This window comes from Corylus avellana, chromosome ca5, assembly GCF_901000735.1.
Source record: "Corylus avellana chromosome ca5, CavTom2PMs-1.0".
Lineage (NCBI taxonomy): Eukaryota > Viridiplantae > Streptophyta > Magnoliopsida > Fagales > Betulaceae > Corylus > Corylus avellana.
The window spans coordinates 35,812,271-35,825,499 of NC_081545.1; the positions used below are offsets into that span (position 1 = coordinate 35,812,271).

Here is a 13,229-nt window from a genome sequence, read left to right on the forward strand (position 1 = left end):
AAGATGGTTTAGGTGTTGTAAAAAAAAAAATAAAAATTACAGCATATATATTGTAATTTTTCAATAGTCTAAATTTAATTTCACTCTTTCCTTCCTCTTTCTCATTGAAAAAACTAAATATGGACAGTTAAAAAAATTACTGCTGCAGCTTTTTTTTTTTCACATTGTCTAAGCCAAATTATCAGTTAAATGGACTAGGTTAAAGAAGATTCTAGGCTTGAAAAAACAAACTTTACCCCATTAATGAACCAAATCCTATCAGATCTGTGTAATTAAGCGTGTTTGGGCTGGAATAGTAGTTGGGCCTAATGGGTGGGGGGGTTCTCGTGTTCGGCATATTTGTGCGCCTTGTATATAGGATATTCATTCATATTTCCTCACATGACCAATTAAGAGGCCCCACAAAATCAAGTTCCACCGCCCAAACATCTCCATTTCCGAAAGGTCACACACTTTAGCGAGAGAGAGAGACAGAGGAGAGAGGCGCAAAGAAAGCGAGAATGAACCCAGACGAGGTGTCAAGGGCGTTCGTGGAGCACTACTACTCGACGTTCGATTCGAACCGAGCGGCGCTGGCGAACCTGTATCAGGAGGGTTCCATGCTGACCTTCGAGGGCCAGAAGATCCAGGGCTCACAGAACATCGTGGCCAAGCTCACCAGCCTCCCCTTCCAGCAGTGCAAGCACGCCATCACCACCGTCGACTGCCAGCCCTCCGGCCCCGCTGGCGGCATGCTCGTCTTCGTCAGCGGCAATCTCCAGCTAGCTGGTGAACAACACGCCCTCAAGTTCAGTCAGGTATTTCTTCAAACACCTAGCCATCACAGACATATCCACACATTGTGTTAACCACGTACTGCTCCCTTCTCCCTGGACATTTTGAGTGCGTGAAATGTTTAGTTAATGCTTGTTTTTGAAGGCGTACCCGTAAGCATAATTTACTGCGAGTGTAAATCAAACCTTCGATTGCTTAGATATGTAATCTATGTAGACATGCTTCCTGGTGTTTTAAGGGCATCATTCTGATGCTAGTAATATTTTTGGGATAGAAGTTTTTGATATTCATGTCTACATGATACTCCAAAAGAATTAGTAACCACTACGGCTTCCCGTAATTGTTTATATAGCCCAATTTAACTAGTATACATCCAATATGGGACTTTCACACATGCCCATATACAAGATCCCCGCAATCTAATCTCGGGTATCACCTTTTGCATCTCGGTTGTAGTATTTGTTGAATAAGGAAGACATGAGTGTTTAAGAGTATCTTTGGTGAGTCAGTAGCAAGATCTCCACTTCGCACTGCCATGTAGTATAGCTGGTGAGTTTGATTAATCTTTTGCAATGTGAAACTTTTGGAAAGGAGGGGGTTTGCCAAAACCTGGTTACTGATCTGCAGCATTCTTGGAAAGGGCCCAAAGGGGAGACTTTGAGAGTGGTGTCTCCAAATTTTTCCACTAGGGTGGTGGGCACTTGTTATTTGAGTGGGGAATTGATCACTTGTCAGTGAAGGTATTCGAGGTTATGCTGCTTCACACTCTATTGTAATTGTTGTCTTCTAACTCTGTTTCATGCCTGGTTTTTCTGTAGATGTTCCATCTGATACCGTCACCGCAAGGAAGCTTTTACGTGTTGAATGACATTTTCCGCTTGAATTATGCATAAGGAGTGTTAAGACCACTCAAGAACCTGACAGAGGAGTCTGTATTGTTTGTTGAACATTGAATATTAAGACCTGGTTGTCTAATGTTATTTAGCTTTTACGCTTTTGGAAGGGGTAGTGTACTTTATCTATGGTTGGCTACATCCTTGTTTTCTATGTTTGTTCATTTTGAAGAAGGTATGCTATTTTGATTGCATGCGTTGATTTAAGCAGTCTACATGTTTCAATTTCATATGAATGAGCTGCCCCGTGCATTTGGATAAAAGGATGTCATATTCATACTCGTCATCCTTTTAAGTTTGGATACAAGCATTAGCTTGGAAAAGTTCCACGTTTTTCAGACTTGTGGTAAGGTGGGATAGCTAATCTTGTTTTAGGGTTAGTCAAGGTGGCTGGTGTTCTAAACAATGCTTCTTTATCCATGGTGTATTTCTCAAACTTCTGGGTTCCCCCCACACTACCTATCCCACTAGTCTTCTCTTATAGTTAGGTGTTAAGGTTGGATTTGCTTTGTATACAACAATGGTCATTATGATTATTTGTCATTCTTGGAGAAGGGGGGAGAGGGTATATATATATATATATATATATTTTTTGATAACGTAGGAAAACTTTACTCAGATTAATTGCACGTCATAAACGCATACTGTACAGATTGTTGGATATATTTGCTTTCTAGGTTGGGCCGAATGAAACAAACATTCATTGTTCATATCAAGTTGTGCTGAGAATTTGTTCTTTGTCAATATTAGGGGTAACAATTTGTGTTTGCGTGTCAGATTCGAGTCGTATCGAGTTATGAGTATAAGACTATATAGGTTAATTTTAACCTGATCTATTTAATTAAACGGGTTAAATTTCTCGATCGTAACCCATTAATTTTGTATTGGCTTCGTATTGGATTTGCTGGTCTTGTAAAAAATTGTCAGCCTTAGCCAATATTAAACTATTAGTACTTTGTTGTGGACTAGTGGTTGTTTCACGGGTGAACATGATAGATGCTATGAGAAGTCTCATTCTAGGATGGATGAGATCATGAGACTGCAAATTTAGCTAGGGTCTAAGGGTCCTTGGCCAATATTAAACTATTAGTACGTAGTTGTGGACTAGTGGTTGTTTCACGGATGAACATAATAGATGCTATGAGAAGTCTCATTCTAGGATGGATGAGACCATGAGACTGCTAATTTAGCTAGGGTAAAGAAAAGTTATATGTTTTCTAAAATTTGAGAGGGGTATCAAAAAGTGTCCTGAAGCTCATTGGGAGAGAGCAAATCAAAGGAATTTATTTATTTATTTATTTTTATCTATTATTTTTTTTCCTATTCGGCAAATCAGAGTTTGAATGGTCCCCATTGAAATTTTGTGAGAATCATTCCTTGTTATACGTCTCAAACCAAATCCGGTTTCCGGCCAAAAACATCCACATTTCCGATACCCCACCTGAAAATCACGGACAAAGTAGACTATAATCGTGTGGGGACAGCCAACCAACTCGTAATTTGGTGCTCTACTAAAAACCACTTTAACATAGTGGTGGCTTGATCATGTATGAAAAGCCACCACCAGAATGTTGATCTCATATGCAATCAAAGACTCTGACTTTCGAGCCACTTGGTTATAAAGAAAAATGTTAGAGACGCTCATATTTTACTTTCATCTCTTATATTCTCCATAGTGCGATGTGACACTGTCACGTCAACTCCTAAAAAGTTATTGCATATCCCCTCCCTTGCAGGTGGTTGGCCATCTAACCGAACCTCCGTAGTAGTTGTGACCAATCTAGTAACTGCAATCACCAGATCGGGTGGTCTTGATCATCTCTATGGGACAGTAGATCGTGAGTGTCTGTAACGATTATAAATTTCTCCTAACATTAACCAGGTGGAAAGAAATAGTGGAGATCTAGTAGTAGTTTAACTTAACTGGTACGTTTAACTTAATAATTTATAAATATAGTAGTAGTTTTCACATGATGGGCTTAATTTTCTATAATAGAGTGCAGAGAATTGGTTGTTTGTGGGGACAAACGCCCCTGTGTGAGTGTTGCCTCCGAAGTTTCCTTCGACCGTAGTGCATGTGAGGTGTAAAATGTGAATCCGAATAGCTTGATTCTCTAACCTTCACTTTTCCTTAGTCATCAAATCCTTGTCGCTTCCTCCCAAAGCAAAGACCTCACCTTTATAATCGTCTTTCTTTTTCAATTCTATGGCCACTCATCATCATTGTAGACTTTAAGAGTAGTGATCGAGGTGTAAACAGGGAGACAGCAAGAAGGCGAAGATGTCGGATTGGGGGCCGGTGTTTGTGGCGGTGGTGCTCTTCATCGTGCTCACGCCGGGGCTGCTGATTCAGATACCGGGAAAGCACCGATTCATAGAATTCGGCAACTTCCAGACAAGTGCGATTTCCATACTGATTCATTCCATCCTCTATTTTGCTCTCATATGCATCTTCTTGTTAGCTGTTGGAGTCCACATGTACATGGGCTCGTAGCCCCCATATCTACAAGTTCCCCAGTTCCTAGGACTGGTGTGTGCTTCTGTTGTTTGATATAATGTGTGTGTGATGAAATTACTTGTAACTTGTACTACAGGTTTACGAATTCTCCATTGATTTTACCTATTAATTAATGACAAATGGTTTTAGTCTGAGTGGCTTGTATATATAGTTCTTAATTACTCACATTTACCTGATCCAAAATTCTATAGATATTACACAGGAGTAGGGATGGAATCCCATGTTGAAAATTTTCCTTCAATCTCGTCCAAAAATTCGTGGGTTATACAGAGTAAACCAACTAAAAAGTCATAGGCTTCATATTCTCATGCTCTCGAATTGGTTTTGTCTCTGCACTTCTGTCCCACTTTACTGACGTGATGTTGTGGCTCAACTCTTGGAATATTGCTTCGGTAGCCTAGAGTCTAGAGTAGAAGCAATTTATTTTGTGGAGGAGAAGCAATACTTGGATTGAATTGATGAGGGCTGTGGAGAAACAAAGTGAGTGTTTAGCAATTTTCAAGTTTCAACATGTTGTGTTAGTGTGTACTTTCTAAGCACAGCCCAAATAGAGACCCGTTAATATTATGTTAAATCACCGCTTATTTTTAATAATTTAAACTAACATAAAATGATTGATTTAATCATTTAATTAATATTATAACAAAAAGTATAATGAATGACAAAGTAAATATAATTTCCCATAACAAGGATTAGCTTGAAAATGATATAATTAATCTCTTCATATTCTGATTTCATGAGGGCTTACATGCATGGATAAAAAGCGAGCAGTAAACAAAAGAGTAACATGAGCATCAAACTCCTAGTCCTAGCTAGCTAGCAGCCTGATTTGCTTGCTTCCTATACGTAGAGGTGAATGTGAAAAACAACAAGAAACAAAATGAGAAACAAACCGAAGAGAACTGTGTGCACAAACATGGAGGCAATACTAGTCTTCATGTTCATAAAACCAAGTGGCCCATTCCTTCCGGGCATTTGAAAGATTGTTCCCGGCGTCAGAAGTGCAAACAGCGCCGCAGCAATGAGAGGAGCAGCCCAATCGTGCATCCTAAAACTCTTATATACCAAACTTGCTAAAACCCACCTTCTAATAGAAGAAAGAAAGAAGAAAGAAGAAAGAAGAATCAATCCAAGCATATTAAAAGGGCTTTGGATTCCATGTTTATCATGTCCTCGAGGCCTTTGGAGGGTGAATAGGAATAGGAATCCCCTAAAGCAAGAGCACGAATTATAAATCACCCACCGACTTTTATCCTTTTTGTTATTTTTAAAGTTGTTTTTGTTCCGTTGGATAAGGCAAAGCATCATTTTCTATTGTTGTCAAGCGCACAATGAGTAGAGGGGGTACATAAATATGCAGTTTGCAGTCAATTGCAGAACCGCAGGGCAGGGTGGAGGTAGGTGACAATGCTCCATCACCGTCCATTTCAGCACTTAATTCCAATTTCACAAGCATTTTTTAAAAGAGGCTGCAGTGGCAGGATCAGTCAAAATTAGAACTTAAAAGAAGGAAGTGGGTCCATCACCTCTTTCTTTTTCTTTTCGTGTATGGATCCATCACCTCTTTCGAGAGGGAAAATTGGTAATCTTAGGGTCCCACACGTACGAAGTTAAGGAATTTGCATATGGTTGTAAATGTAATTTCAAAGGATTGAGGTCATTCGATCAAGATTAACGGTCTGGATTAAGTTGGCCGGACCATCATTAATTTAAGCGAGTCAGGCCACCTTTTTAAGGAGGGATTTTATTCTTTCAAAAGGTGGTTGAGATAAGATCTTGGTAATACCACCCCTTTAAAGAGTTATGGAGATGGTTTATTAGTTTCTTTTGATTTTTTTTTTTTTTTTTAACTTCCCCAATAACGTAACTACACGTGTACCCAAATGGAAACAAGTAGCACCGACTGGAGTAACTCACCCGATCTATCTTGGGTGCTTTAGAAATTCGTTCCATTACCCAACTGTCACTCTCGCAAAGCTCTTTTTCACTTCCATCCTCATCCCCATTGCGTTGCCTGAAGGCTACCCGCTTCTCTTGCCTTACCCTAAGCCCACACACCCACTTCTCCGACACTCAGATTTCGCATTTTTTTTGCTTATTCTTTCTAGAAATGGCGGATTGGGGGCCTGTGGTGATCGGTGTGGTACTGTTCGTGCTACTCCAACCGGGACTTCTTTTCCAGTTTCCGGGCAACAGCCGGCAGCTGGAGTTCGGCAGCTTGAAGACCAACGGCAAGGCCATAGCTGTCCACACTCTCATCTTCTTTGCTCTCTACGCTATCCTCATCTTGGCCGTCCACGTCCACATCTACGCCGGCTAATCCGGTTGTCTCAGCTTCTCTCTGTCAGAGTCTCAGGGTTTGGTTTCTGTTCAAGATCTGTGTATGTTTTTCGATGATTAATGTTATACTTTGTTAGTTAAATATTCAAAGCACAGGTCTTTTTGCTGCCTTTCAATTTCGATTTTAATAAGAAAATATAGTGTAATTTTCAGAGATTAAACAGTTAGATTTTGCTAGTCAAGCATGCAGCTTATAGATCCTAGATCCTCTCCATTTGGTTCAAATTTTGTTTTATCAGATTTAATAGAGATGTATAGTTATAGTTAGATGTTGTAACCATCACAAAATTTGGATAAAAACTTGAAGAATCCCAAAAGCTTGTGGAGATTTGGGTGTATTTATAAATTATATTATATCAACAACTAATTACATGGACCCTAACCTTTATGTGCCCACCAAGTAACAATGCCACTTCTATTGCTAAAGGGATGATCGATTATTGTCCATCCTAATATAACAAACAACACCACCTTCACTCATCATTTTCATCTAAAAATTTCTAACTTATTGGTTTCAATTCAGTGAGTCATCATTTTTACTACAATTTGTTGTTAAAACTGTGGGCATTGTTTCCGTACAAATCAAGTCAAAACACAAGCGCAAGAATCGCAACTACTAATAAATATTTTAATGGCCGGAATCATGGTGTCCAACTGTGTCTGCCCCATGTGCTGGGACCTCGGACTCCGACATTTAATTTGTTGGTTCTGCAACCAATTAAATAAGGCACACCACCCGTATTAGTTATATATATATATATGGGGGTAGATCTCCTTTGTTGTGCATTACAGAACACAAGCATGTTCTTTTATCGGTAAATTTGACAAGAATTTAACAGGAAATTTGAGGTTTAGTCCATTGAATTAAATGAGCGGAATTAGAGTTACTTATATAGTTTTATGTTGATATCTCTACACAATTCGAACTTAACACGAACATAAAATTGCCACCATGAGCCTTATAAACAAATATACAGTGTTACGTACGGCTAGCCTTGTGATAACCTTAATTAATTGTATGATTAGATGCTAAAACCTATAAATATACAAGAATCCTGCAAGATTTTATTTATATTTCTTTGTTTTCCCTTCCTTTGCTTCTTATGATGTCAAAATACTAAATGAACTTAAAGAATATGCAGACTTTAATCAGATCAAACTTAACAGCCTTATTGAGAAAACTCAAGGCCTCACTATAAGACAATTTATGCCAAAACGGAGACAATTTTTGGATTTTCACTTTAATATAAACCAAAGCTAGCACTAGCAGCAGGCATCCGCACAACAATCAACAAGGAGCCCAGTAAGGGGAATTGAAGATGAAAACTTGAAGAATACAAAGATAGAAGAAGAACCCCATCTTGACGAGGGAAAAAAAAAAAAAAAAAAAAAAAAAACCTTGGAACAAGTTTGGATCAATTAACGTGTATGTGAATACCAATTGCAATGACCAAGATGGTGTATATGCAAAAGTATATAATGGCATGAACCAGAATGGCAATCCCACTAGTGTACATGTTCCCGAACTCCACCACCCTCGCTCTTGCCGGCAGCTGGAACAGCAACCCTGGTGATAAGAGGATGAATAAAACCACTGCGACGACGACTGGCCCCCAATCTGCACCCATCTCTCTCTTTGATCTCTCTCTCTCTCTCACAGATGAAAAGTAGATATGGGAACTTGGGGATTTCTGTTGGAGTATGGATGGGAGAAGACAATGATGCACCACCCAATATGTAGAAGAAGGAATGAGAGTAATTTTCTTGGTGGCGAAGGATCAGATGGGATGCTAAACTTGGAAAGAAAGAAGACACAGAGTTTAAAAGAGAGGAAAGGTATGTTATGTTAAGTGGGTTTGCTTTATGGAGATGAAAACAAACAGCTTTTCTTTCATTAGCTTCAAATAATTGTTCACTAGAAGGCCCTCTTTTCGCTTGCTTTAGAGATTGATGAAGGTGGAGGCTTTATTAAAGAAATGATAAAAAGAAAATGCATGGTGTAAAGGTGGAGTCAAAGCTACGCGTGTTTTGAATGCTTCCTTCCTTGATTTACATCTTTACATAAAGAGATGAATGCATGCATTAAGGAATGTAGTGGCTAACAAAAGTAACAAGTGAAGCACAAAAGAATAAGCTACAAATGTGAACGCCCTCAACTCACGAGCCTGTTTGGCGAAAGTTTTATTTTTAAACTTTTGCTAAAAATGTGTTTTAACCATTTTTAAACTTTTTGAATCCTTAAAAGTGCTTTTAATTTTTTTTTTTGCCAAACGACAATTTTTTTCTTCAAACGGGTTTTTTAAGTGTTAAATGCACTTTTAAGCTCTTCAAACGCAATTCCAAACAGGTCCTACACGTGTCACTCGCTATTCAAACAGTAGATGACTATGAAGTTGAGGAAAATGCCTCCCATCTAGTTTGGAGGAATTCTATTAAGAATAAAATGTAAAAATTTATTTTGGAAACTTTTAACAGACCAAATTTGAAAAAATTTGTTCAATCCAAAAACTTAGTCCTTTGTTTTTATATGGGCTGGCCCGAACTACGGCTGAACTCGGAGTGGGCTCAGCTCAGCTGATACTAAGAAGTCAGCATCGTCACTGGGCTTTTGACAGCTCGACCCGGATTGAATCATCAAAATCCGAAATGCGTGCCCCTGTTTTTCTTAAAGCCGTTACGTTGTGACAACAAACGCAGCCAATGCCTAGTTTAGATAGTGCTTTCGCAAGACCAGCCGACCAAGGAGAGGAAAGATGCCACGCTAGGCCGACCAATGGCGTCGTATCCCGTAGTTATCCAAAGCTACGTTTCGTTGAATCCAATGCCCTTTCTGCCGATTTGTCCTCATCGATTTCCAACACTTCTATAATACTTGTGTTGGCCTCCTTATGCACACACTCACCGATTTCAAGGGGCTACTCGGTTTCGACTTTCGAGTGGCTTGGGCACAAGCAACAAAGAGAGAAACAGCCATGGCAGATTGGGGCCCAGTTGTAATAGCAGTGGTGCTATTTGTGCTGTTGACGCCGGGGTTGCTGTTCCAGCTCCCCGGCAATAGCCGGGTGGTGGAATTTGCAAACATGCAGACTAGTGGGGTTTCCATATTAGTCCACACCATCATCTACTTCGGACTCATCACCATCTTCCTTATTGCCATTGGTGTTCATATCTCCACAGGATAATTTTATGCATCTATTATCCCATCTCTTGTTTTGCTCTTCCTGCTGCTTCTGTATTTTTTTTTTCATCTTAATTTGTTCATGAACAAGGTAGCAAGAAGGAAATGGTAACTTAACTTATGCTTAGAAAGCCTCTACTCCAACCATCTAGTTCAGGAAAGAACACAGCCCTCACAAATTAAAACAATACTCGAATTATTTCATCACGATCAGGTGTCGAATAGATTCTTTGTTAGGCAGTAAATGAATTTCTCAAGGTCAGTTTGATTAATTCACAAGCAATACGGTACAACTACCAAGGGATTCTTAAGAAATTGCAGTGACCACTAAAATCTGCTCGTGCAGATTCTTTATAAATAATAACACCAAATTATACAACTGCAAAGAGGGTTCTCAAGTAAATGAAAATCACGCAACCAAGTGGCAGAAAAATACACTGAAAGAACTTCAGAACCCCGAGCCAAGTTGGCATCCATTGCCAGGGCCAAGAGAAACATATCGATAAAATGCAAAAAAAAAAAAAAACATCCTACTAATCTCTTGTACACAATATAGCTAACCTCAAAAATCATCTCTTCTTTCTAGCTTTCCCATGCTTCAACTAGTCGTAAGCCTCAGCTTCATAGTTCCATGCTGCTCAAATCAGCACCCAGTAAAGGAAAAAGGAAAAAAACAAAAAAACGGGGGTAAGCATGGTGTCTTCTAAACCATTATCATTTATCCACATAATTTTTTTTTTAAAAAAAAACAGCTTTAAACAAAACGACAGAAAACTTTTACACTAGAATCGAAATTGTAACCTACAGACATGGTAACTCTGGCAAGAGGCTCTTACCAGGCGCATTCTTCGGGGAGTCGACGGGGCAAAGAATGGAGCGGCCAAATTCGGACAAAATGGAGACGAAGCCAACGAAGTAGAAGAGCAAGACGAGCCCAATGACCAAGGGCATCAGTATGAAGCCGATCAAGAACGTGAGGGAGCCGAAGAGCATCAGAGCCACCGAAATCCCGATAAAGAGCGAGCCGAAGGCGGCGGGCGATGTCGTTTTGGAGGAGGGTCCGACGATTGTTAGAGTTGGAAATGGGAAGGGGAGGGGAGGGGTTCGGAGGACGTGGACGATCATAGAGCAGAGCTCGAACAAAACGCTGGATTGCGGGTCTTGATCTCTCATGGTTTTGAGGAATTTGGAGGCTTTTGTTTGAAGGTTGAGAATTGGGATTCTATGGTGGAACGACAAGTGACTGCTGTGCTGAGTGGGGGGAGTGATGGTTTGGGGAAAATCGAGACGAGTGGATAAGCTCACGGATCATAATCCTCTCCATCTCGATCATTTCAAATAATTTTTTTTTTTTTTTTCTATTTTTAACCATCAGATCAATCTATTATTAAACTTGTGGTAGATTAAATTTGTATAAAGTTTACACGAGATCACAAATTTAACTGTTAGGCCTGTTTAGTTAGTTGGCGAAATAAACTTCAGAATAGAATAATTATTCTTTTATTTAGTAGGGTTTTATTTTTGGGAATAATTATTTATATTAGAATGTCTAATTTCATATACACAAGAATATCTATTTTTTATGAAATGTAATAGATTTTTCGAAAAATTCCTTATTATTTTTTATTTTATTTTAACCTTAAAATAAAGAAAAACCTATAATTGCAGGGGTGGCTGGCAACCCCCCCTTTAAAAAGGGTGGGGTTTTTGATAATTTTAGTTTAACTCTAATTAGAATACATATATTGTTATCAAACTAAATAATAAGAATAACTATTTCATTCCATTTTCATCTATTTTTGGTAATAGTTATTCATTTTCTTAACGGAATACTCAATCCACAAACCAAACGAGCCCAAATATATTAAATTTATAGCATGAGATAGGAAAAATATTAGGAAAATATTGACATGATTATTTCTAATAAGTTCATGATAAAATTAGATTTTGAGTCATGCTATATATTATTATTTCAACCATCTATTTTTACAAATCTAATGAATTTATCATTAAATTTGTGAATTCATGTAAAATTCAATGGTAGATTTACTTGTTCATTTTACATGGAAATAGTTAAAAGATAGTTGAGATAATAATTTTATCATTTCTCTTAGATTTTACTGTATTTACATTGCCACATAATAATGCTAAACTTTTTTCTTAACGTCTCTATTGTGTCATTTTAAAATAGTAATTATGTATTACTTACATGGGTAGCATGGCTTCCCCTTGTCTGGTTGGTCTAAGGGTAGGCTAAGTGTCACTGTGTGATAAGACCCTAATCGTGTATGGATCTAATTTGTGTCTCCTAGCAGCACACTTGGCCAAGTGTCGTCAGTTGAAGGGGGTATGGTTTTAGCCGATTTTGGTATCCAATTTCTCATCTCCTCATCAGAGTGTGGTTGTTACTTATTGTCTATTGTCTATTCAAATTAGTGGTTACCGTTTTATGAAGTGTAATTCTTAACTAATTGAACTATTAATTAAGAACAATAGTGATAAAATTAAGGTGAGGCCGTAGGCCCGTAGGACAAAGGATTTCCTCAAGTTGTTGTTGTATAACGAGTGACTGACCCATTAGGGATTGCAAACTGGGCTTGGGCTTGTGTCCCTTTGGGCCAGGTAGATGCTTGATGTTTCAATATATAAAAAAGTTTAATTTGAATTGAATCGCAAAAAATGGCCTCTACTAATTCATGTGTATTTCAATATTAAAGTTTAAAACACACCTATAAAAACACTTCTCGTATTATATTTACTGCAACCATAAAGTAATTTTCAGATTACAGACAAGCTTCATTGGTTAAAAGTTTTTTTTTTTAAAAAAAAAAACAAAAACATTAAAAAGACTTAACTTTTATATCAAAATAGTTTTCAAACAAATTTTTTATTTTTTATTTTTATATGGATTCAGTTAATTGTCTTATCACCAAACCAAAAATCGAGTTGCACCAATCGAGAGAGGGAGAGTTGCTGGAGCCTGGAGGAGGTGTCTTGAGTTCGTGCTGTTAATTAGTGGCGGTTAGAGAACGGGACTGGTCCGCTACGATTGAAGTTTTATTGGGCCTCATGGTAAGATAAATATTTGAGGTTGCTCTTTCGGATCCGACCCGCTGCAATGAACTGCTAATTCGAATTTGAGTCTCACTTTGGGGTCTGAGCGGGTGGAGTCCGATGAGAGACAAATCGGACTAGTTTTCCCAGATGTCTTTAATCTGGACCATCCTAGTATCCTACTTGTTGAGAGAATCAACCTATGTTGATAAAGTTTGGTTTTATCATTTTCGGCTTTTCTTTTTGAGCGAATCTAAAAGTCGATAAAGTTTTGTTTTATCACGTAAAGTGTGGGTATGTTTTTCGGAATATCAAATTGGAAACAATCGCACTTCTTTCTACCTTATAAATTTCGAATCTTTGATTTTTATCCCAATTCTACCGGTTTTTGTTAGAGAATAAAGACCCAGTTTTTTCCTCACCAAAAAAATAAAAACTTTGAATAGAAAGGATTCTGAAGCCTGAAAATATA

The 13,229-nt window shown here is 38.3% G+C and overlaps 3 protein-coding genes across 3 annotated transcripts; 2 read left to right on the forward strand and 1 right to left on the reverse strand.

Moving 5' to 3' along the window:
* Positions 1-392: 392 nt before the first annotated feature.
* LOC132181386 (nuclear transport factor 2B) lies at positions 393-1,874 on the forward strand. Its single transcript, XM_059594581.1, has 2 exons — positions 393-797; positions 1,593-1,874. The coding sequence occupies exons 1-2, from the start codon at positions 501-503 to the stop codon at positions 1,665-1,667; spliced, it is 372 nt and encodes a 123-aa protein (XP_059450564.1). The 5' UTR covers positions 393-500; the 3' UTR covers positions 1,668-1,874.
* A 1,805-nt stretch (positions 1,875-3,679) lies between these two features.
* LOC132182727 (uncharacterized) lies at positions 3,680-6,588 on the forward strand. Its single transcript, XM_059596050.1, has 4 exons — positions 3,680-4,145; positions 4,599-4,612; positions 4,950-4,955; positions 6,294-6,588. The coding sequence occupies exons 1-4, from the start codon at positions 3,949-3,951 to the stop codon at positions 6,503-6,505; spliced, it is 429 nt and encodes a 142-aa protein (XP_059452033.1). The 5' UTR covers positions 3,680-3,948; the 3' UTR covers positions 6,506-6,588.
* A 3,436-nt stretch (positions 6,589-10,024) lies between these two features.
* LOC132182306 (uncharacterized) lies at positions 10,025-11,015 on the reverse strand. Its single transcript, XM_059595510.1, has 2 exons — positions 10,540-11,015; positions 10,025-10,337 (listed from the first exon to the last, which is right to left on the reverse strand). The coding sequence occupies exons 1-2, from the start codon at positions 10,874-10,876 to the stop codon at positions 10,306-10,308; spliced, it is 369 nt and encodes a 122-aa protein (XP_059451493.1). The 5' UTR covers positions 10,877-11,015; the 3' UTR covers positions 10,025-10,305.
* Between the last annotated feature and the right edge of the window lie 2,214 nt (positions 11,016-13,229).

What these genes read in the sequence shown, in the direction of transcription:
- LOC132182306 (XM_059595510.1), bottom strand. Translation starts at nt 10,876, where the DNA reads ATGAGAGATCAAGACCCGCAATCCAGCGTTTTGTTCGAGCTCTGCTCT. An exon ending in CTCCCCGAAGAATGCGCCTG is followed by an intron (nt 10,338 to 10,539) that starts GTAAGAGCCTCT and finishes TGATTTGAGCAG; the next exon opens with CATGGAACTATGAAGCTGAG.
- LOC132182727 (XM_059596050.1), top strand. Translation starts at nt 3,949, where the DNA reads ATGTCGGATTGGGGGCCGGTGTTTGTGGCGGTGGTGCTCTTCATCGTG.
- LOC132181386 (XM_059594581.1), top strand. Translation starts at nt 501, where the DNA reads ATGAACCCAGACGAGGTGTCAAGGGCGTTCGTGGAGCACTACTACTCG. An exon ending in ACGCCCTCAAGTTCAGTCAG is followed by an intron (nt 798 to 1,592) that starts GTATTTCTTCAA and finishes GTTTTTCTGTAG; the next exon opens with ATGTTCCATCTGATACCGTC.